This window comes from Macrotis lagotis, chromosome 4 (assembly GCF_037893015.1).
Source record: "Macrotis lagotis isolate mMagLag1 chromosome 4, bilby.v1.9.chrom.fasta, whole genome shotgun sequence".
Taxonomy (NCBI): domain Eukaryota; kingdom Metazoa; phylum Chordata; class Mammalia; order Peramelemorphia; family Peramelidae; genus Macrotis; species Macrotis lagotis.
This window is the reverse complement of record NC_133661.1, coordinates 164,901,897-164,926,846: the sequence shown is the minus strand read 5'-3', so window position 1 is coordinate 164,926,846 and position 24,950 is coordinate 164,901,897. Positions and strand designations below refer to the sequence as shown.

The 24,950-nt window shown below is 36.1% G+C and overlaps 1 protein-coding gene across 1 annotated transcript in view; it reads left to right on the top strand.

Annotated features, from left to right (window-relative positions):
- Positions 1-24,950, top strand: part of LOC141521730 (aquaporin-9-like) — a 55,000-nt gene that overhangs the window by 23,403 nt on the left and 6,647 nt on the right. Inside the window, exons 2-4 of the mRNA XM_074234576.1 lie at positions 14,444-14,570; positions 21,885-22,022; positions 23,828-23,946. Of these exons, the coding sequence (XP_074090677.1) occupies positions 14,444-14,570; positions 21,885-22,022; positions 23,828-23,946 (384 nt within the window). The remainder of the gene's footprint in view (positions 1-14,443; positions 14,571-21,884; positions 22,023-23,827; positions 23,947-24,950) is intronic.

The following is a 24,950-nucleotide window of genomic DNA, read 5'->3' as shown; positions in this document are numbered from 1 at the left end:
CAGAATCCTTTCCATCACATCATGATGATTTGAACATCATTGACAAATATATTGACAAGGCCTTTCTTTCCAGACCTCATTAAAGATAAACTTAACCTCATCTGTAAAATAGATAGAATGATTCTTGTAGCATCGAAGAACAAGATTATGAAAGCCAGCCTTTCTTCCTTCTACTTGTACTTTCTGCAAATCTTTAATCTTTCAGTTCTCAGGCATCTGTCTTCCTACAAGTTGCAGAACAATTGCAATTTGTACAATGAAGTTCCCTACAATGATGAAATTGCAGATTGAGAACCTGCCCCACCTCTCTCAAATTCTTGCCTTTTAAATCCGATGAGTTGTTATTCATCTCACCTGAGTTAATATGCTTTTAAATATACAGCATATTATAAAATAAATGATTGTATTATTTCTCAATGGAGCATGATCATTACTTCATCCTTTCAAGTTACACATTTTGCTTATCACAGCTTATCTTTGTTCTGCCTCAACTGGTAAATCCTAACATCCATATTGTTTTGAAATTTCTTTTATCAGTCTCATTATCTCCCACACATTTTGTGACTAATCTTTTCTCTTAAGATGGCATTGTATATGTTCCTTTGACTTTCCAACTTAAAATACAAGGTTGTAGTGAAGGATATAGAGTTAAAAAACACATACACACACAGAGTTCTTTGTAGTTGTTCTTGTGGAGTTTACAATCACTATGGTTGGGAAGAAAGGCTACCACCCACAAAGAAAAGTTAATTAAGAAGATTTAATACTTCAGTCATCTACAGTGTCATCTCCCTTTATTATTGCAGATTCCAAACCCTTGAAGAATTGCTAGGTGGAGTAAGAAAGTTGATCAGGTCAAAAAAGTCACTACCTTGTAGCCAGGTTGGCCTGAACTTTGCTCAGATAATAGACAGTTCATCAAGGGGTCTGTATTCACTTTCCAGCTCTATAGAATTTGTGTTCCATTATTATAGTCTTTAAGAATCTAAGAGCACCTCCATGCCTCAGTGGAGCATTGGAGTAGAAACTTCATGTGGAACCACTAATAGAATGTGATGACAAATATGAGTAATACAGATAATAAGCGACTCAGGAGGTCTGAGGAGGAAGTGAGTAGGAAAGGGTTCATGAAAGAGATAGTATTTGGGCTACTCAGTGAAGAATAGATAGGAATTGGGAAAACATAAAGAAGGAAGGAAGCAAACATAATAACATTCAATCAAGTATTTATTAAAAATCTTTTATATGAAATCTATTGTACTAGGAATTAGGGATAAAATAAAATTGAAAGGGCTTAAATTCTAATAGAGAAAATATGCATATGTATATATAAAGATTTTATCCTCCAGAAAATAGGGAGCCATTATATTTTTTGGAGTAAGGGAATGACATGATGAAAATTTTATTTTAGGAAGATTAATTTGGAAGTGGTGTGCAGACTGAGGGAAAAATTGATAGGGAAATTAGCTAGGAGGTTGATATAGTTCTAATGTGAAGGACTGACTATATGGATAAAGGTAGAAGTGATAGGCTTATTAAGGAAGGGACAGATACAAAAAATAGGAAAAATCAATGGGACTTGGTAAATTACTAGTTAAGGAGAATAAGGGAGAAAAAATATTAGATGACTGACATGTCAAGTCTAGGTAGCTGAGGATGTCTGAAATCATAATTTTCACATTACTCTCATAATTATCCACACATTAAATCATTTGGAAGTTATTCCGTCTTCATCCATTGATCTTCTTTTCCAAGATTCCTTCCTACTGTCTCATCACATGCCAGTGTCTCCCATGGTGTACAATCAATTCTAAAGTTCTTCAATAAAACCTTCAGGGTGTCTCAGTATCACTTCTTCTGAACCCCTTGTGGGCACTTGTCCTGTGTGAGTTTTCCATAAAATAGGGATAGGTTTGTGAGAATGTCTGTGTGTGTGTGTGTGTGTGTCTGCATGTGAGTAGGGTGGAAGAATATTCTCAACTGATTCTCATGGCCCCCCACCTGTCAATAATGTGGTCATAGAAAGTGAAGAGTAGGTAATGAAGTATTAAGATGTAGGTATAATCATAAAGATGCATCCTTTCCCTGTAGGTATAATCATAAAGATATTTCCTTTCCCTGTGCCCTTTGTGAACAATGAAAAAGTTTCTTCCTAATTAGATTAACTGAATGGACATGGTCAACTCCATTGACTAATGACCTTAACCACTTAACATCCCTTAAGAGAATAAACTCACCAGCTCTGTAAAGAATACAGAAAAGGAGCGGCTTGATGGAGGGTGACTCTTCTTCCATTTCCCTTGTTTATAACAAGAGCAAAGGGAAGGGGAAAACATTTTGAAGCCAGGCTATTCATCCAATAGGAGATATTGCATCCAGAAGACAGCTGAGGATACACTCGCCAAACAAAACGAGATCATAGTTTGGAAGCAGAGGAGAGAGTTAATCCCATTTATTCAAGGAAGAACTAACCCTAACAATTGAGAGTTGAACTTGGAGAGAAGGCGATCCTGAGATATGAGTTAAATTGAGCTTAGCCTAGTTAAGAGCAGCATGATGACCCTTTGAAGAGACAAAGAACCTTAAGGCCCCAAAGTCCTTAGAGGCATTGTCTTGGCAATATCTGTTCCTTACATGCATACCGCTATTACTGTTCTATAAATTTGAGTGCACTCTCTCACATCTATTTGTGCAAGAGTGGGTCCGAGGTTTATGGAAGGAATGTTTTATAGTTGTTATTCTGACTCTGCCTTCTTAATAAATAGCATAGTAGATTTCTTTGATCTAATTGTGTCTACTAGATGAATGTTAAGATACTACTCAAGATTGGAGATTTTAGTTTTAATTTTAGTGGTGCAGATTCACAGAATACCTCAATCTGTGGATAGTAATTGGTTGGTTGGTTGTTGTCCTTTATTATCGAAGAAGACCAAAATGACATCACTCTGAGACAAATCACAGTGTGTCCCACCATCCTATCAGGCCAATATGAGCTCAGAAACCTCTACCGTGGATTGAGCACAAATAGTTCATGTGAACACCTGGATGGGTACTCTGAACTTATAGATGTCACATTTCCTTTGAGCTGCTTCAATTTTTGCCTTCCTCATAGAGTGCAGCAGCCTCACTAATGAAGGCATGCTGTACTGAGCAGTCCTGAGCCAGTGTCTCCTGTGCTGTAAAATAAATTCTAAAATTATTCTTTGAGACCTGCAGGTGTCCCGATATCACTTCTTCTGACCCTCTTGTGAGCGCTTGCCCTGTATGAGTTCTCCATAAAATAGATTTTGGGCAAGTGTAGTTTGTCATTATTATTTTGTAGTAATGTTGGAAAGCTAGGCAGTTTAGCTTCAGAAAAGACCTCAATATCTGGGATCTTCTCCCACCAGGTGATCTTCAGAATCTTCCTAAGACAATTTAAATGGAAGCAATTCAGTTTCCTGACGTGGCACTGGTAGACTGTCCAGGTTTCACAGCCTTACAGCAATGAGGTCAGCACAACGGCTCTGTGGAACTTCAGTTTAGTAGTCAGTCTAGAACCTCTTCTCTCCCACATTTTCTTTAGAAGTCTCCCAAATACTGAGCTAGCTCTGGCAATGCAAGTGTCAACCTCATTGTCAATGTGTACCTCCTTAGAAAGGACACTGCCAAGGTAAGGGAACTTGTCCAACAGTATTCAAAACTTCTTGCTATAGTCCATGGGTCCACATAAGGAAGGTATAATGCTGGCTAATGGAGCACCTGTGTTTTATTGGTGTTAATTGTTAGATCAAAATGAACACAAGCAGTAGCAAATCAATCCTACTTTGTTGCATCGCAGCTTCAGAGGCTGCATTGAGTCCATTGATCATTTACTTCAGATTGAAGTCAATTAATCAATCCATAGCTAAATTCCAACTGAAGAAGAGATTTTAATTGCCATTAGGATAGCAGTTGTCCTTTGATGAAACATCCAGAAGAGGTAGAATAATGGTAAAAAAAAAAAATGAAAAAATTTAATTCATTTTAATAGATTTTATTTACTATCCAGAAAACTAAAAAAGAAAAACTTCACCAACAATATTTGACAACTGTAAAGTACTTTAAGGGGACTGACAGCCTGGAGGCATAGTTTTTCCCACTAGTCTAGAGACCTCATGCTTTTGTCTCTTGGACCTCTGCTTCCTTATGCTGCTTGGCACATCTCTGGAATAAGACTTCTAGGCAAACATCTCATTCCACACTGCATCTGCTGTTTTGACTGCTTTCAATTTCACAGCACAAGATACTCCCTGGTCTTCTTCCAGCCTCTTTCCTGCCTCCTTTTGTGTGTCTCCCTCCCTACCCCCATTAGATTATAAGCAACTTGAGAACAGGGGCTGTTTTATTGTCTCTCCAGGTAGCACAATGTCTGGCATGGAGTTCAAGGAGGGCTAGGTACAGGGCTGAGTGTGAAGGCTTAACAAGACCTTTTTCAGGACTGTTTGTCTACCCTTGGTATCCACCTGTCACTCATGACTCTAAGAAACTGTGGCATGTCTAGGAGCCACAAACCAGTAAAAATACCTGGGCAGATAGGCTGAAGCATGCTGGAAGTAATAGACAGTCCTCAAACTCATTGGTGACCTAGTGGGATGTCTACTCCCAGAACCTGAAGAATTTCCCCAGTGGAATGAACAGATAATTTATTCTGACGTCCATGAAGACAATTGAAGCAGGTTCTGTGGAGAGTTTAGAGCTTGGTCAGGTATCAAATATGCCAAGGTCATCCACTGCATCTGAGGTCATTGCCAGTTGTCTTGATTTTTGACTTCATTGACTCTAGAAGAAACAGGGAAGCTGATTGATGACTTTGTGCTACTCTGCCTCACTCAAATACAATTCATTTGTAAATCAAGACATTATCTAGTGATGTCTTTGGTTCTCTTCCAAAAGGAAGGATAAGCAACAATAAATGTTGATTAGATCGAATTGGAATGGATTAGGCTGTGATTGGATTGGATGGGAGGCACTTGGAATCCACAAATCTACTTTTGTGTAGGCCTTGAGCTAAGACTGTTTTTTTTACATTTTTAAATACAATAAAATTTTGTTTAAAAATGTAAATACATTCTTTTTGGGGTTGTATTTGATCCACTAACTGTAGTTTGCTGACCCAGCTCTAAGGGATTAATATAAAGGATTTTTTTTTATTTCAAAGACATTCCTTCATAAAGTGAAAAAGCAACCTCTCATTTATCAAATCAAACTAGCACTATCAAAAGCTACAGTGCATATATATATATATATATATATATATATATATATATAATGCTCTCAAGAAACTAATAATCTTACAGGGGAGACAAGGCATCATAATCTGGAAATTATCTGAATCTACAAGATAAACAATCCCAAAGTTACCTTAAGACAGATGATCAATTGCAAAATAAGTATTATGGACAGCCTGTGCAGTTGGTTCAGAAGAAGGCAAGATGCCAGTAGACTTGAACAGTCTGGTAAATCACATTAAAGTAAAGGCATTTGAGCAGGGTCTTTTCTTTTTAGTTTTTTTTTTGTTTTGCAAGGCAAATGGGGTTAAGTGGCTTGCCCAAGACCACACATCTAGGTAATTATTAAGTGCCTAAGAAGGGATTTGAACCCAGGTACTCCTGACTCCAGGGCTGGTGTTTTATGAGCAGGGTCTTTTCACTTGGAAAGGGCATTAGATTTGTCCTCTTCGATTGCAAAGGACAGAACTAAAAATAATGAGAGGAAGATTGACATTCCATAGGAAGAAAAACAGAGCTAATCAAAAGGGAAACTTGGCTACCTTAGGAAGAAAATCCATTCTCCTTCCATTAAAGAAAAAAGTAGATAATAATCTTGTTTGAGATGTTATAGAAAGAATTCCTTTACAGGTGCTAATTGGACTCAATAGCCGCCTCTGAGGTCACAGAATTTCACATAATTATATATTTAAACTGGTATTCAGACTTAGGTCTCTACTGACTTTGTGCTCAATAAAGTATAGAGTAAACCATCCTGCCTTCAATTATGCTAAATATTTCTTACTCTCTTTCTATGTGCCTAGAACTTTACTAAATGGGCATTTTAAGCAACAGCAAAGTAAGCACATTCCTTGTCTTTGAAGAGTTTACAACCTAGTCTTCTTAAGTGACACAGGGATATTTTGACATTTATCTTATCAATGCAGAGGCTTTTAAAAACAGCATTCTGGCACTCCCTTGATATGATTTATCCATAGTCAATTTAAGAGAGCAGCTAGTACCTGAAGGTTTGAAAAAGTCTTAGAGAAGTCTTCTGAACAGGATGGATTTACCTTTCTCCTCTTGGGTTTATTTGCTAATTCAGTTGGTTAGAGAGGACAAACGTCTGAAGCCAGGTGAAGTTAAGATAAATAGAAAAGTTCTACCTGCTGTTGTGAATAAGAAATAGGAAAATGATAACATACTGCTTACCCATCAATCAACTAATTTGACATAGTTCACATCCCCAAAATGATATCTCTTTGAAAGGAAAAATAATACCTATTTTAGGCTTAATCCAAGTTTTGTACAAGTAAGATTTAGAGGAAATATTGGCATTGTATTCAGCCTACTCCAAATATATCATTGACAGGGGAGTGTTACAGAGCAACTCCTCCTGTAACAGAGGTTTTTAATTTTTTTTCCATCATGGACCCCTTTGGCAATCTGGTGAAGCCCACAGACACCTCAGAACAATGTTTTAATATGCAAAAAATAGAAATAACTGTTATAAAATTATTTTTTAAAATATTCACAAACAAGAGGTTAAGAAGTCATTTTCTAAAGTGCTTGCAAATCTTAAAGTGTATGTACCCACCCATCAGTTACCATTAGAACAATCTGTATCCAGATAAATTTTCTTCCTTTACACTGAACCATCAGGATGCCTGAAGAGTTCACAAATAAAGAAGAATTTAATCCCACTTTGGCCTAGGTCACAGGGAACTGAATCCAAAAGTATGATGAGGAAAGGAACCAGTCTTAAGGCTTCCCTAAGTTCCTGGATCTGAAAAAGATAATGGAGATATTCCACTATACCTCAGGCTTGGTAGCTTCCTCCTTGGAAGTTTTTCCCACAGACTATTCTACTTCAAGATCAGGGAATTGGGTGATGATGAGTAACCACCAGCAAGTTATTCCCCCTCCTCTCTGCTTAACTGGTGAAAGTCACAGCAGCACAAAATAGAATATGCTAAGTTCATACAGGAGGAATACCGAACTTTAAAGGAGGAAGGAAACACTTCTAAACAAGGGAAACTAGCAAAGTTCCATAAAGGAGCTGGCAGTGGAGCATTGAAGTGGTTTTTAATAGATAAGGATTAGATATTGGGAGGGGGGGAACAAGAAGGAATGTTGTAGACCTGGGGAATGTCAAAAACAGTAATAATAGTTCCTATTTTGAATGCTTTGAAAGGGTCTTGGTAAATACATTTTGTTGTTGCTCAGTCATGTCTGACTCTTCATAACCCCTTTGGGGTTTTCTGGGCAGAGATACTGAAATGGTTTGCCATTTCCTTCTCCAACTCATTTTATAGAAGGGTAAACTGAGGCAAATAGGGATGTGACTTGCCCAGGATCTCACAGCTAGGAAATGTCTGAGGCCAGATTTGAAGTCAGGGAGATGAGTTGTCCTGACCAAGTTTCCCAAGTTTTATCCACTACACCGCCAGGCTGCCCTGATTTAGTTCTCATAAGAATTCTCTATGGCATCTCTATAGGATCATAGACATATAGCTAGAAGGTACCTAAGATCATCTGGTCCAACCCCCTTATTTAGGAAATGAGAAAGTAAGGCTCAGAAAGGTCCCATGACCTGTTATAATTAAAGTGTCCAAGTCAGGAGTTGAACTTGGGTCTTCCTGAATATAGATCCAACACATGTTGACCCTTAATAGAGGCTCACAGATGTGTTTATTTAGGGGTCAGGAGTGAATAGTTGTAGGGGCTTAAAAACAGTATGAGAACTGGCCTTGACCTTAAAGAGTCACAATATAATTGTTTTTCAGTTGTCTCTGATTCTTTGTGATTCCATTTGGGGTTTTCTTGGCAATGGTACTGGATTGTTTTGTCATTTCCTTCTCCAGCTCACATTATAGATGAGGACACTGAGGCAACAGAGTGAAGTAGCTTGCCCAGGGAAACACAGCTAGTAAGTATTAGAGGTCAGATTTGAACTCAGAAAGATGAATCTGCCTCTGCCTTTATATTAATATAATTAGGATTACAAAATTAATTTAGAAATACAATAGATTGGGATGAGATGGGATGGGATAGGGCAGAATAGGATGGAGCGTTAAGATTAGAAGGCAAATTAGAAATCATTCAATTCAATAATCATCATTTTACATTTGGGGAAACTGAGATTTGTATAATTGGAAAATATTTTAGATAGCATTAAGATCCAGCCTCAGATACTTACTAGCTGTATAACCTTGGGCAAGTCATTTAACCCTGTTTGCCTCAGCTTCCTCATCTGTAAAATAAACTGGAAAAGGAAATATTAAACCATTCCAGTACCTCTGGCAAGAAAACCCCAAATAAGGTCACAAAGATACAGCTGGAAAATGACTGAATGACAACAAAATATCTGAACCATATGAAATAATCACTGTTAAGAAATATTCATTTTCATTTAACTTAATACCCCTTGGCAGGGATGAGAAGGGAGCATACAGTGTGAGAAGAGCTGAGAGAAGTGAAAGACCAATGAGAGCCCAAAATATTCAAAGTTTGATGGAGGAAGAAGCCCTTAAATTGGGCTTTTACAAAACTTGAAGATGTGATGATGTTTGTCCTTTATTCTCGAAGAATGTGATGACAAAAGGGAGGTGATGCCATGTCAAACATGTGAACTGGATCTGAGTGGGGGGGGGGGCTGTGCTAAGTCACCAGTCTCACATTCTCCTCCAGAGCCATCTGTGTCCAGCAGTCAGATATGAATTTGCCCTGGATGAGAGGCAATCCCCAAGGTCACATAGCTAGTAAGTGTCAAGTGTTTGAGGCCACATTTGAACTCTAGTCCTCCTGATTCCAAGACCAATGCCCTATCCACTGTGCCACCTAGTTTCCATGGGACACAACATAAACCCCAAGGAACTAAAACTCTATGTCCCTTGAAGCAAGGAGTCCCTTTTTACATTTCCAAACAGGTAAAAAAATCATAACCTAGAGCTGAAAGATTATATGAGGAAACTGAGGCTTGGGGAAGTACAGTGTCACACTGGAAAGTCAGTCATTAGCAAAGCTAGAATTTTAACTCATGTACATTGACTTCAATCATAATACTTTTTTCGCCACACCAAACTGCCTAAAAGTAAGATTAGAAGTGAGGAGTTTGTGTTCAAGGTTTTGTAAAAAAAAAAAAAAAAGCAACCCCAACAATGATAAATGATAAATAACAATGATGGTAAATTGGAGTCAGGAGGACCTGAGTTCAAATTCGACTTCAGACACTTAATACTTAATTTAGCTCTATAACTCTGGACAAGTCACTTAACCCCACTGCCTTGCAAAAAAACACCCAAAAAAACACTTCTTACATGAATTACTTCATTTGGACTTCATAAAAACCTTGTATATACTATTGTATAGATGAGCAAAATGAGAATTGGTCAACAGTTCCATGGCTTATTTAGTTTGGAACTAAGATTCAAATTTAGATAACTTCTGACTCCAAACTCTCTAGACTTTCGAGTAGCCCAGGCATGACCTAAGAGCCAATCCTATGCTTCTCTAGTTGGGGAAGAAAAGGCTGAAATTAAATCGCTGAAAATAACATCATCAATGAACATGCTCAAGGTCTGACTTCCTGGTAAGATATATGTGGATAGGATGGGAGAAAATCAGATAAGGAAAGAAATAAGTGGAATCAGCTTTTAGGGGAATATAACTAATTTCAGGGCTGTAATTAAAAATTTTAAATTTAATAGAGCTTTGGAAAATCTCACCTGTCTTGCAAAGTAGTAGTGTTCAATTAGAACAGAATTTAGCTCTCTTCTTGTTTCTTCTCAGTTGCTCACCATATGGTTTGTCCTTCCTAGTAAAGGACAAAAGGCATTTTAGCATCTAGAACTTGGGAGGGCAGCATTAATCACAATGGAATTTGACTGGGAAAAGACCTTGTTCAACTAATAAGATGATTTAAAACTCTCTAGTACATGAGCATTAGAAATGATAAAAGCCAGAATGCCCCCCCCCCATGGGACTTCTGCACTAATGACATCATATCTTTTGTGTATTATCATTATTTAGTGACCCGACAGTGGTTTGTCCGAGTCAATATCATCTTTAAAGGAATATAACCTCTTACTGGGCAGGGATAGTATCTGAAGTCAAAAGACATGGGTTCAAATCCCAAATGATCTTGACTGGGTCTTAGTTTCTTCACCAGTAAAATTGAGAATAGGACTTGATGGTCTCTGAGGACCCTTCGTGTTCTGTGATTTTCATAATACAGCCATACTTCTTCTCCATTCCTCTTACTAATAACCTTTTCATGTCTGCTCTTTCAAGGAAACACTGCCAAATTGCCATTGAGTTTAGAATTAGATTTAACCAAAAGCATGAACTTAGTTTTGAATTATTGCAATAGATAGGGGGGCCCATACACAAATAAGGGCAAATCTTCCAAAAAGTAAGAAGATATGAAATGATCACAATGGCTTACCAGAAAAGTGAAAAGGGTGTTGTTTTATTTTAAATTCATTAGATGGTAGGCAGTTGAATTTGAATCTAGGCATGTGAAAATGATGGACAAACAGTATGCCTTCTCCAGAGATAACTAGTCTTCCTACTTCTCTCTAAAAACCAGTATTCTGAAAAGTCAATACATCTTAGAATCTTGGGCTAGAAGGCTTTCACAATCCATTCCTCTGATTTTAGGTAGTGCCCCTAAACCATCCCATATAGATAAGAATCTATTCTAATATTTAAAGATCTTTAGAGAGAGAAAGCAGTATGGTACAGAACGAGATTTATTTGGATTCCAAGGACTTGGATTTGATTTCCATTTATGTTGTGTGATCTTGAACAAATTAGTGAACCTCTCTGGGCTGTCACATGAGAGGTATAGATTAAATTATTTCTAAGATTCCTAACTGCTCCAAATATAATGACTCTAAAATATTTAAAGAAAACTCTTCTGCAAAGTCCCTCACTGACTAATGGTGATTAGTAATCACCATTGTCAGAAATTTCTTTTTACCTCATTTTTCTTACTACAATTTAAATGTATTTGTGGTTGATTCTTGAAAGAAATGGAGGATGTCCCATGACTATGAGTCTTTTAAAGATACTTTTCCAGGTTTTATTCATGTCTTCTGTTTTTATCTTGTAGTCATTTCTGGATACTCCCCACTCTGACTCCTTTCCTCCTAAAAAATGAGCATTCTCTAATAATAAACAAAAACAAAGAAGCAAAGCCAAAGGTCCAGTGGCTCTGATAGTGTATGCAACATTCCTTACAAATAGTACCCCTTTTCTCTGATGAAAAGAGTAAGGTACTCTTTTTCTGAGGCCAAGATTTGTCAGAATAATTACACAGTATTGAATACATTTTGGAATTCATTTTGTTTAGATTTCTGTAGTCATTATGGTAGCAGTGAGGAACTATAATTTCTTATTTCAGATCTTACATTGTATGAGTTTGAGTTGTTATTTCTAGTCTTGTATTTGTGTGGTATTTTTAAATACTATAAATTTTCTTCTTTAATGAGTGTTTTGGAAATTTCTAATTTTTTCAATCTTTCTAAGTCATTTTCAATCTTGAGTCTACCTTCCAAAATACTCATTGTCAAGTTTAGATTACTGTACACTGATTATTATATTAGACATTCACGGAACAGATATTTATTGAACTGTTGTGTGCAGAGTTTATAGATTTATTGGGGGAGACAGTGCACACACATAGTAAAAGCTCCAGAGCAAAAAGTATATAATTTATTTCAAGGAGAATGGAATAAACAGGAATACTTATCATGGTCATTAAACTCCTGGACAAATAGAGATGCAAAATTTACTTAAAATTCCCTGTGCTGCAATTTCTTTCCTTCCTCAGGGATGTGATAAAGTCTTATCAAGGAATAGGATGGGAGAATTATTTCTACTGAATTTCTCAAGGTCTAACAATATTCTCTGTCCCTGGCTTGAACTCAGGTTTGGATTGTCTGACATATATACTACTTATGTGTCCTAAAACAAGTCACTTAACATCTCAATGTCTGGGGGTAACTCTGTAAGACCAGAGGGTGCAGGTCACCAGTGGCATGAATAAAGGTCCTCCCTAGGAGTTCTACTAGTAAAAACACAAATTTGGTTTAAAAAGAAGAAAAGGAAATGACTCATTTTGTAGGGAGATTGGTCCTCCTTCCTATTGTCCCTTAAATTAGGAAACTTCTCCAACTCAGAATGAAAGACATTTCTAGGAGGAGTCCCTTTGTAAGAAATGAATCACATATTACAAAATCAAAATTTTGGACCTTCATCAATTAGAAGGAAATCTTGGGGCAGAGCTCCACCTCATTTTGAATACTTAATTTAGGCTGTCTCCATACTCCCTCATTTCTCTCACCTACCAGGACAGATTGACTCACATTCATTTCCATTATACACCAGCTTCTAATTAGTGTCTCTCAAGCCAAAACTTCCATGTGAACTCTTTTTCCTTCTGCCATCCTCCACTGCTTCTCTTCTTTCTTCCAAACAATTCTCAAAATCCATTTGGTGATATCAAGTTAATTTCTTTCTGATCACATTTGTTGGACAATAACTTGTCATTCTTCTCCATGAATTGTTTTCTGGACCCTTCTTTACACAGTTGTATTGGTGTCTGTGTGATCTTTTTTCTTGTCAGACTGATCTCTGGATCAATGTACCCTTCATATGTTGTATGGGTCCACTGCTATTTATCTATTGTATCCATATTACACTGTGTTCTTCTAAAAGGCCAGGACAGAAAGTTACTGCTGTTTTTGTATCTCGGCACTTAGTACAGTGTTTGGCTGATCATTAAGTACTTAATAAAAGCTTGCTGGTTTATTTGGTGATCACGGAAAGCTCGGTGGTGCAGGAAAAGAACACCAGGTCTGGAGTCAAGAAAACTCATCTTCTTGGAGGTCCAATCTGGCCTTAGACACTTCCTAGCTGTGTGACCCTGGCAAGTCATTTAACCCTGTTTACCCCAATTTCTTTATCTGTAAAATGAGATAGAGAAAGAAATGAAAAACCACTCTAGTATCTTTGCCAAGAAAACCCCAAATGGGATCATGAAGAGTCAGACACTGAACAACAATTTGTGAAGCACCTAGAAGGTAGGGCCTGAGTCTTTAAAAAAATTACTTAAATCATTTTTTATATCACCTTCATTTTCTTTTTTTTTATAATTTATATTAATTATTGCAAATTTAAATTATTTAAATTTTGAAATTTTTAAAATATGAACTTAAATAAAACAGACATTTTCATAACATAATAGGATAGAAAAATGATTGCACATGAAATTGCAGATCTATTATGTATAATATGCTATTCTTTTCAAGTATATAATAAAGTTATCATGTAATTTCTTTTTCTTTTTTCTTTCCTTTTTCCCCCACCCTAGAGATGGCTGTCATTAGACACATATATGTGTATATGCATATATAATGTATGTAAAGTCATTCTATACATCTGTTTATCAGTTCTTTGTCTTTGTTTGCCACTATATTCCCCCTCTATTCTCTTGACCATACCATTTATTTGAACAAAGATTTAAAAATGCATAAAAAAAGCAGTTTGACAAAACTAAGGAACATATCAACCAAGTCCAAGAGTATATGCAATATCCCATAGCTAGGGTCTCACTGCAAAGAAGAGAGAGACAATTCTCAAAGTCCTCTGCAGCCAAGTTGCTCATTGTAATTATATTGTGTTTGGTTTTTATTTTATTTTATGTGGTTCTTTTCATTTACATTATTACAGTTATCATGTATACTATTTTTCTGCTTCTGCTTACTTTTCTGCTTACAATTTGCATCAATGCATGCAAGTCCTTTTTTTTTTAGGGTTTTCTTTCTTTCTTTTTTTTTTTTTTTTTGCATGGCAATGGGGTTAAGTGGCTTGCCCAAGGCCACACAGCTAGGTAATTAAGTGTGTGAGGCCGAATTTGAACTCAGGTACTCCTGACTCCAGGACCAGTGCTCTATCCACTGCCACCTAGCCTCCCTCATACAAGTCTTCTAAAGATATTTCCAGTTTTTTATTTCTTATAACATAGTAATGGTTCATTACATTTATTTTACAAAATTTCTTACTTTTCCCCCAATCAATTGGCATCATACTTTGTTTAGGGTACATTGCTATTACAAAAGATGTCCCTGTAAGTATTTTCAGTGAATATTTCATTTGCCTTTTACTCTAACACAACCAATCTAGTTTACTTATTTTCTTTTTCTCTCCAGGTACTTGGATGTGGTTCTGTAGCCCAAACTGTTCTCAGCCGAGGGGCTGCAGGTGGAGTTGTAACTATAAATGTTGGCTTTTCATTAGCTGTTTCAATGGCCGTTTATGTGGCAGGAGGCATCTCTGGTAAGTAGCACCTTTTCTCATGTTATTCATCTCCAACTGCTGCTATCTCCTCCACATGGCTATGGAAAAACAAGAATATTTTAGCATAATAACAGTTAACATGTTTCCCCATGAACCAGGTTCTGTGCTCAGCAATCATCTCATTTGATCCTCACAACAAGCTGGAAGATAGATGTTATTTGTTATGTAGTCATTTTAGTCATGTCCAGCTCTTTGTGAACCCATTTTGGGTTTTCTTGGCAAAGATACTGAAGTGGTTCGCCATGTTCTTTTCTACTTTATTTAACAAATAAGGTACTGAGGCAAACAGGATGACATGACTTGCTCAGGGTCACAGAGCTAGTAAGTGTCTGAGGACATATTTGAATTCAGGAAGATCTATCCACTGCACCATCTATATGTTATTATTATTTCCATTTTACAGAAGGGGAAAGTTAGTATCTGAGACTGAATTTGTACTCAGATCTCTGATTCTAGGTCCAGTGTTCTCTAGTTGATTATTGTATTTTATATTATTATATCTCCCTACTAGATATTATACTTCTCGATTATTAGGATTATATGTTGTTTCATCTTTATTTCCTTACCATCAAGCATAGTATACTGCATATAACTGGTGTTCACAAATGTTGAGCTAAACTGAATTCAAAGCCCATCTGACTGAATTTGAACTTGACCCTCTAGGACACCTAGAGCTATTGTTCAGTGTCTGCCACATAGCAAGCACTTAATAAGGGCTTGTTGACTGACTAGATTCTTGACATAACTTCCAGGGTTCCTGATTGCCAATCTGAATTAAAATGGTGCATATATATGTATGCATGTATGTGTGTGTGTGTCTGTGTAACCACACACACACACACACACACACACACACACACATATATATATATATATATATATAAATATATATATATATAAATATATATATATATATATATATATATATTTATATCCAATCAGGTTGGTCTCAAAGTACTGCAAACATGGAGCTATTTCAGTACTTACTAGAGGCTCCCTGATATTCCAAACTTTTTCTTACTCTTTACTTCTATAAAGAAAGAATTTTCCTCTCTTTGTTGGAGTTTGTAAAAGGATGGCTCAACTAGATAGAGCAATGCAGAAAAGGCCCTCTAACTTTGGCTCTGTTTATGAGCTGTAAATTGTTTTCTATGACTACTGGATCATGTTGAATAAACTCTCCCCACTGTAAGAGGGGTTTAAGGACAGATTCACTTATCCCAGAGGATCAGCACTAGTAAAGCATCTTGTCTAGTAATGAGTTTTGCTGTGTGGATGCTAAAGAGGGATTGATTGTAATTCCCTGAGGGTCTCTTGGGTCTGGGCAAGCTAGTAAAGTAATTCACTAGACATGGAACTACATCTCTCAGATCCTTGGAACTCTTCAATCCTGGGACACTAGAAGTCCATGGTAAATTTTCTGGGATAGAATTACACTAAAGAGTGTGATCAGTACTTTAACTCACACATTTCCTTCAAACATGATTCATGGGGCAAGATGATAAAGACGTTGTGGATAATTTTCAGTGACCATCAGGATTCTAGAAAAAAATTGAAAAATTAGGGGAATTGGTTCCTTCTCATCTTTTTATCTCCATCTTTCATGGCATGGTTTTTCTTTCCCTACCAGACATTCAGTATTCTAATTCTACTTTTTGATTTTTTAAAACTCTCTAACCTTCCTATAAAAGAAATTCCTGGTCCATAACTGCCAATTCTCTTTCCTCCTCCCCATAAGACTTTTCTCATGTCTATTCCCTATCTCCATCACATCTTTAGCAAACTTACTTTCTACAATTCTCATGTATTTTGGTAATTTGATTAAAAAATTTGGTATAAAATGACAAAAAGAATGAACTCTGGGAGGGATATTTGTTTTTAAAAACTATATCTTTTTTTAAATCCATAAGAATTCCAATTAGTAGACTTTTAAAAAAAATTTAAAAGATGTTTTGAAAAGAGATTTTGAATTGAAAAGCATTTTTAATGCCCTTTGGCCACTCTGGGCCTCTGATCACCTGACCCTTATTAATAGCAGCAGCAAAGGGTAACCAGGACAGCTGGGTGGTATTACAAATGAAGTTTTGGACTTGAAGACAGGATTACTGAGTTTGAATCCTGACTTAGACACCTACTAGCTATGTGACCATGAATGAGCAAGTCCCTTAATTTCTATCCACCTCATGTTCTTTATGAGTAAAATGAGGATAATGATAGCAACCTACTTCATAGGGTTGTTGTGAGGGTCAAATGAGATAACACATGCAAATTGCTTTGCAAACTTTAAAATAAATATATTGTTAGCTATTGTTCTCTAGAGTTTCTACTAAGCAGAATAAAAGAGAATGATAAGAATGAATAGTTGGGGCCTTCTAGTTTATGAGTTTCCACCTCCCTTTCTGAACCACTCTTCTACCTCCTGGCACTACTTTTTCTTTGTTTTGGTTTTTGTTTTTTATTGGCAAGGCAATGGGGTTAAGTGATTTGCCCAAAGTCACACAGCTAGGTTTTAAGTTTTTGAGGTTAGATTTGAACTCAGATCCTCCTGACTCCAGGACTGAAGCTCTATCTACTGCATCACCTAGCTGCCCCAACCCCTTATTCTTTATCCAAGGCATTTTTCTCACTATAAATGGAGTTCAATTGTATTTACAAGGTTTCAGAAATTTGTGTTTGAGAATAATGTATATTAAATTACTGCTTTTAGTTGATACAAAATATTAGAATTTGAACCTTTGTGGTAATTCCAGGGAGACATACCCTAGAGTTATTCAAGAATCCACTTGTTATTTCTTCTAGTTGTCCAAATGAAAATGGTCAACTCTCCAAGGCAGATCTCTCTCCCAATACCCAATCTAGGTCAGGAAAAAGGAGACATCATTCCCCTTTCTCTGGTCTTGGTTTAGGAAGAAAGGATGGCCACCAACATAATGCTCAAGTCCTTTCATCCTGTGGTTTTCTTGGCTCTTCACCCAGATCTTCTGTGAAAGGAAAGGTGCCAACAACTCAGATGGCAATGAGCAACAATCTTTCTGACCCAATTATAATCCATCTTCTCTTCTTGATTGATGAACAGATCCAGAAATGGAAAAAAAGAGATAACATGAGCTTAGGGTTTGGAGGTAATAATAATACCTGGAAGAGGAAGACACAGATGATTCCACTATTTGTTTTTCTATTCCTGAGGTCTTCTAAGTGTTTGGGGACACAAGGGGATAATGTAATGCCAGTAAATATGTAAAAATATACAAAGTCCATTTCCAAAATCATTGGCAGGTGAAAGTGAGCTGCTTTTGATCAGTATTTTGTAGAAAAGCAGGAAGTATGTAATGTTTTCTTGTCCTTTTGTAATCCTCTGGGGTGGCATCCCTTTCCCAAAGTAACTAGAGATATTCCTTTAATTATTAATTACTGTGTAGCCAATTTACCAATGCTAAGCATTTCCAAGTTTCCAGTGTGAGATTAATAACATAGAATAGAGAAATAATACTAGATTAGATCCTGAATCCAAACAGCTAAAAAAGTCAATCTGTGAAGGTGATACCAATGGACAGATACATAAAATCATGAATTTTGAATTGGAAGGGAACTTTGAGTCCATCTTCTTTCATTTTGCTGATAGGTAACTAAGACATAGAGATTTTATATGACTTACCCAAGATTACAAAGATAGAAAGTAGAAGAGTTGAAACTTGGTCTCAATCCTCTGACTTCAAATCCAATGGACTTTCCCACTAAAGTGTATGGTGTTAGTCTAGTAATGGGAAAAAGAACTGGATTCAGAGTCAGAGGAGTTTGGATCAGGGCTTTGCTACTCATTATATGATCAACATTATCTCTCCAAAGCCCAATTTCTTCATCTGGAAAAAATAAAGGGTTTGGGTTCAATGCTCTCAAAGTTCCCTTCATTCTCTAGATCTTAGAATTATAGTATCTAGGTATTAGCAAGAACCTTCAATGTAATCTTCAAGAGATGAAATAACCTTAGCTTCCCTGAATACCCCATTATGAATGTCACTAATGAATTTATCTAAACTATTTTTTAAGAGCAAGTTATCACTAGGATAATATACACTAAGACCAAGCAGGATTATCCCAGGAATGCAGGGTTGGCTCAATATGAGGAAAACTGTTCATATGATTATCTTAATAGGTGCTGAAAAAGCCTTTGACAAAATGTAGCACCCATTCCTATTAAAAACACTAGAGAGGGGCAGCTAGGTGGCACAGTGGATAAGGCACAGGCTCTGGAGTCAGGAGTACCTGGGTTCAAATCCAGTCTCAGACACTTAATAATTGCCTAGCTGTGTGGCCTTGGGGCAAGCCACTTGGCCCCATTTGCCTTGCAAAAAACCTAAAAAAAAACCACTAGAGAACATAGGAATAAATGGATTGTTCCTTAGAATAATAAGTGGTATCTATCTGAAACCATCAACAAGCATTATATGCAATGGGGATAAGCCAGGGTCATTCAATATTGTGTTAGAAATGTTAGCTTCAGCAATAAGAGAAGAAAAAGAAATTGAAGGAATTAGAATTGGGAAGGAAGAGACAAAACTCTCACTCTTTGCAGATAACAAGATGGTAAATCTAGAGAATCACAAAAAATCATCTAAAAATCTTTAGGAAACAATTATCAACTTAAGCAAAATCACAGGATATAAAACAAATACTCATATCCTCAGCATTTCTATATAGCAAACTACAGCAGCAAGAACTAGAAAGAGAAATTCCATTTAAAGTAACTTCAGACAATATAAAATATTTGGGAGTCTACCTGCCAAGATAGTCTCAGAAACTCTATGAAAACAACTACAAAACACTTCGCACACAAATAAAAATCAGATTTAAATAACTGGGCAAATGTGAACTGCTCACAGATAGGCCAAGCTAATATAATAAAAATGACAATTCTACCTAAATTATTCTATGTATTTAGTACCTTACCAATCAAACTTCCAAAAAATTACTTTAATGAGCTAGAAAAAATTGTAAGAAACAAAAAGTCAAGAATATCTAGGGAGTTAATGAAAAAAAAGTGCAAAGGAAGGTGGTTTAACCTTACCAGATCTAAAATTATAGTATAAAGCATCAGTCATTAAAATTGTCTGATACTGGCTAAGAAATAGAGTGGTGGATTAGTGGAATAGACTAGGTGCAGAAGAGATAAGAGGAAATTGTAGTAATCTGCTGTTTGATATACCCAAAGAGTTCAGCTTCTGGGATAAAAACTCTCTGTTCGATAAAAACTTTTGGGAAATTGGAAGTTAGTATGGCAGAAATTTGGATCAAACCAACATCTCATACTCTATACCAAGATAAGATCAAAACAGGTACAGGATTTAGACATAAAAGATAATATTATAAGTGATAGGAGATTGAGGAATAACCTACCTGTCAGATCTATGGAAAGGGAAGCAGTTTATGCCCAAGGAAGAGATGGAGAACATCATTAAAAACAAACTAGATATATACCCTGAAGAGATCATCAAAAAGGGTAAAAACATCACTTGTACAAAAATATTCAGCAACCCTGTTTGTGAGGGCAAAGAATTGGAAATCGAGGGAATGTCCATCAATTGGGGAATGACTGAACAAATTGTGGTATATGTATGTAATGGAACACTATTGTTAGAAACCAGAATGGATAGGAATTCAGAGAAACCTGGAAAGACTTGCATGAACTGATGCTAAGTGAGATGAGCAGAACCATAAGAACATTATACACCCTAACAGCAACATAGGGTTGGTGATCAACCTTAATGGATCTGCTCAGTTCATCTGTGTAATAATCAGGAACAATTTTAGGGTCTCTACAATGGAGAATACCATCTGTATCCAACAAAAGAATTGTGGAGTTTAAACAAAGACCAAAGACTATTACCTTCACTTTGAAAAAAAAAGTTATATTATGTATTATGTAATTTTGCTATCTTTTATATTTTATTTTTTTCTTATGGATATGATTTTTCTCTCAACACATTCAATTTTGATCAATGTATAACATGGAAACAATATAAAACATATAATATCAGACTACCTTCTATGGGGGTGGGGAGGGAAGCAAGATTGGGGAAAAATTGTAAAATACAAAAAAATTTTAATTAAAAAATAAAGTATTCTTTAACTTAGTTCATATTTCTGACTCTTCAGAGAATACATTTGCCACTCTTTGTTTAAAGTGTGCTTCTTTTTATTTGCCCCTCATTTAAATTTCACAAGATACCTTTTAATTCTAGTTGTGAGATCTCTCTTATATATTCATATACAATATATATATATGAAATTATTCCATCTTTAATTACTTTCTATTTTTAACTTTGTCCACATGTACAATGGATCACATTTAAACCCAGTAATTTAACAATCATTCTTTTGAGTATATAGTTCCTACTTTCTCATCTTCCTATGGTCTTTAATTTTTTTTCTTTTTGGTTTTCTCCTATATGCTGAATGAATACTTAGCAAAATTCTCCAAACTGAAATAACTTCTAAATATGGATTATGTTCCCCAGGGAAAATGAGTCTTCAAAAGAAAAATGAGTCCCATAAGCACAAAGATAATTTTTTTTTTAGTTTTTGCAAGGCAATGGGGTTAAGTGACTTGACCAAGGCCACACAGCTAGGTAATTATTAAGTGTCTGAGGCCAGATTTGAACTCAGGTGCTCCTGACTCCAGGGCCAGTGCTCTATCCACTGTGCCACCTAGCTGCCCCGCAAAGATGATTCTTGCTATTTTTCTGTACAGTTAAGAAAATAGAGGGTTCTAATGATAAGATCACTATAAGACAGGAACTAGTCAGAGGTCAAAATAAAGTCTTGATGATTTTTTTTTTTTACTGTAAGGAAAACATATCTGGGTAGAGTAGAGGACAAATTTTTCATATGCTACAGGAAATATGCCATACCATACATGATATTGTTTTTAAGGAATAATTCACTGCAAGTGTCCTCTCTTCACCATCTCAAGGTAAAGACTTTGATTATGCTTGTAATGGTTTGGAAATTGCTGGATTTTGGTTTCAATCTAATATATACACTGACCTTTCTTCCCCCTCACCCCCCCATCATGATAATTTCTGATGACCTAAAAGTGGCATTTTCTCACTCTGGGGTTTTTGTTCTGTAGACTAAATCTAATGGATTACCCACTTTGAGAATTACATTAGGAAAGTTTAAAGTTTGGTACTATTTTTATTTCTACTACCTAGTTAGTTAATTTTTGATCATTTTTCTTATTATTCTGACCCTCCCTCTCATGACTCACACTCCTTTATTTGATATTCCATACAGGTGGTCACATTAATCCAGCAGTGTCCTTTACTATGTGTCTCTATGGACGGATGAAATGGTTCAAATTACCTTTCTATGTGGGGGCACAGTTCCTGGGAGCTTTTCTAGGGGCTGCAGCCCTCTTTGGAATTTACCATGGTGAGTTGGCCACTTGGGTTGGGAAGATGAGGGAAAGTGACTAAACTTTGAATTTAAATTATTTTGAAGATTGCAGCAAGAATAAGGAGATAGCTAGTGGGAGAACTCACATAACATAGCAGTCTGTTTCACTCCTCTGAAGATAGGAGAGTCCAAGAAGAATGGAACACTATCATTATTAGACCAAATTTATTAAGTCCCTAAAAGAACTTAATGCTGTATTAAAGATAAAGAAGAAGAATGATAGTAAAAGAAGCAATATGTGAGGGGGGAAAATGTCAATAGAGCAGTGACATTTTTCAGGAGTTTCTATTTCCATTGTTTTCTCTCATTTGGTTGGGGAAGAGAAAGTGAGCCTGTGGAACCCAGTAATTTAAATGGCTTTTGGGAAGAAGACTCAGAAGGAAAAGAGAAAGACAGCAGAACAATGAAGGAATGAAAAGCTTCCCCCTTCTCTGGCACAGACCCTCAGTTCTCTCCATAAGATTTGTTAGTATTGCTGACAATAACTTCTAAAGAACCTTCAAGTACTAATATTTTGAGTAAATGAAATTGGATCCTAAGACAGTCTTCAAATTCATTCCAATGTGAGAATCAGTTATATATCTCAGTGTCCCCAATGAAAGTATTGACCTGTGGTAGCATCCATGACAAGGAAGGTAGGAACAATATCAAGTTAGGATTTGTACTGTATGAGCCTAATAAAGGTAACACACACATGCCTCCTTAAGTGAGGTAGATGTCCTGACTGCCTTTCCTCTGCCTTCCCTTACTTCCCTGTTTAGGAGATGGTAGCAACTAATCATAGGACATAGTTCATGGGATCAGTCAATATTTATTCACATTATACTATAGTAAGCCCTTAAGATACACATAAAAGTAGAAGCAGTCTTTCCTTGCAAGAAGTTTATAATCTAAGAGAAGATAACATAAAAATAATTTTTCTACAAAAAAGTTACATATATATATATATATATATATATATATATATATATATATATGCTAAATTGGAGATAATTAACAGAGGGAAGGCACTAGAATTAAGGGGATGGGGAGGTTTTGGGAAAAGGTTTCCTAAATCATAAATTTAGGGCTAAAAAATACTGGCAAAATGAGTTGATTGGGGTCACTCACTTAATGACAGAGTTGGGATTTGAACTCAAATCTTCTAAATTCAAACCCAGCATGCATTTCCCTGATGAAAATGGGATTTTGGAATGGGAAAATACTGGAATTTAAAATTCAGTCTCACCACTCAAAGGTATAATCTTCAACAGGAGAACTGAAAAATAAGCCAGATCTGAAATGTGGGCTAGGCTCTGCTACTAGCCAAAAACATTCACTACTTTTCTTACTCCGTGAAGAGGTAACATGGTAGAATAGGGAAAAAAAAAACTACCCATTGGATTTGAAATTAGAGGAGACATAACTTCCGGTTTACCACTAACTATACACAGAAATCCATATCTTGCTTAGAAGACAATTTTTGAAATTCCAGAGGAAAATTTGTTTGGTTCCAAGATCCCCCTTGCCTCAGGTTCAGAATAGTCCATCTGAAGTAGATATGGGCTTTCTGTGCCCCTCCCTGTTGCTAACCAAAATCTTGGTGATGATCCTGGATAGCTCCAGAACCACTCTGTGATTTGTCATTTTGATAACCATCATCTTCCAAAACTGGGAAAAATCTAAGGCAGCAACAAGTCTCTTTTCAATGTTTAAGCAATATGTTGTTCTATGTCCTGGTTTTTTCCTTTTAATGATGCTCCCCAAAAGACACTAATAAACAAGGACTTTTTTTTTTATAGATGCAATTATGTCATTTGCTGAGGGAAAACTGATTGTCACCGGAGAAAATGCAACAGCACAGATTTTTGCAACATATCCAGCTAAATACCTGACTGTAGCAAATGATTTTGCAGACCAAGTAAGTTCAGAGGCAAGGGAAGTGGATGTGGTAGTAGAATGCTCATGAAACAGCATTAGTCAGAAAATGGAAGCTGAATCTTTCAAGTGAAGGATTAATGGACATGGTTCAACATATTTTATGAAATGCATATATTAATTTTTTAACGATATTCAATTTAGATATAAATCTCTAAGAAAGCCCACACACTACTCTCTCTCTCTCTCTCTCTCTCTCTCTCTCTCTCTCTCTCTCTCTCTCTCTCACACACACACACACACACACACACACACACACACACACACACACACACACACATTTACATTACCAAGCAATACAGACATTCAAACTATGCTTCAAAATTTATTGTGTTTCTTTTCTTCACTATCGATGAAAGAAGGGGTAGAGAGAAGGAGAGAATTTGGAACTGAAAATAAAAAGAAAATAAATATGTTCCTTATTTTGTCACTTTAAATCAGTTGTCAGCATCTTGACCAAATAGGCAACTGACCAAAAAAGCACTACTATTCACTTTCTAGAAGTGCAAAGACTTATACTGACATCTTGAGGGATAAAATTACTTTTATATTAGCATACAAGGGGAATTTTCTGATTTTTTTTTAATCTTCATGAAGAGCAAAATTATTCCCTATCTTGTCTCTGGGATAGCTACAGAGAGAATTCACAATATAGGGTTAGGAAAAACATTCAAATAAGATGATGTATAAACTACTTACAAACCTTAAAGAGATATATAAGTGTTGCCTAATAATTATTATTATGAATTATAATAATTAACTGATAATTACAAAATGATAATAGGAATAATTCAATAGTCAAAGCTAGTTTTTAAAGAGTTGCCAGGGAAGAAAAGATCTGGGAAATAAGTAGAAACTGATGGAACTAGAAAGAAATGGTTGATTTCTCTGTAATGAAGGAAGGAAAAAGCATAGCCAGGAATATGACTTAAATGGAAAGACAATGGTTCTTAAAACCACCTAAAATTTTAAACATCTCCCATACTA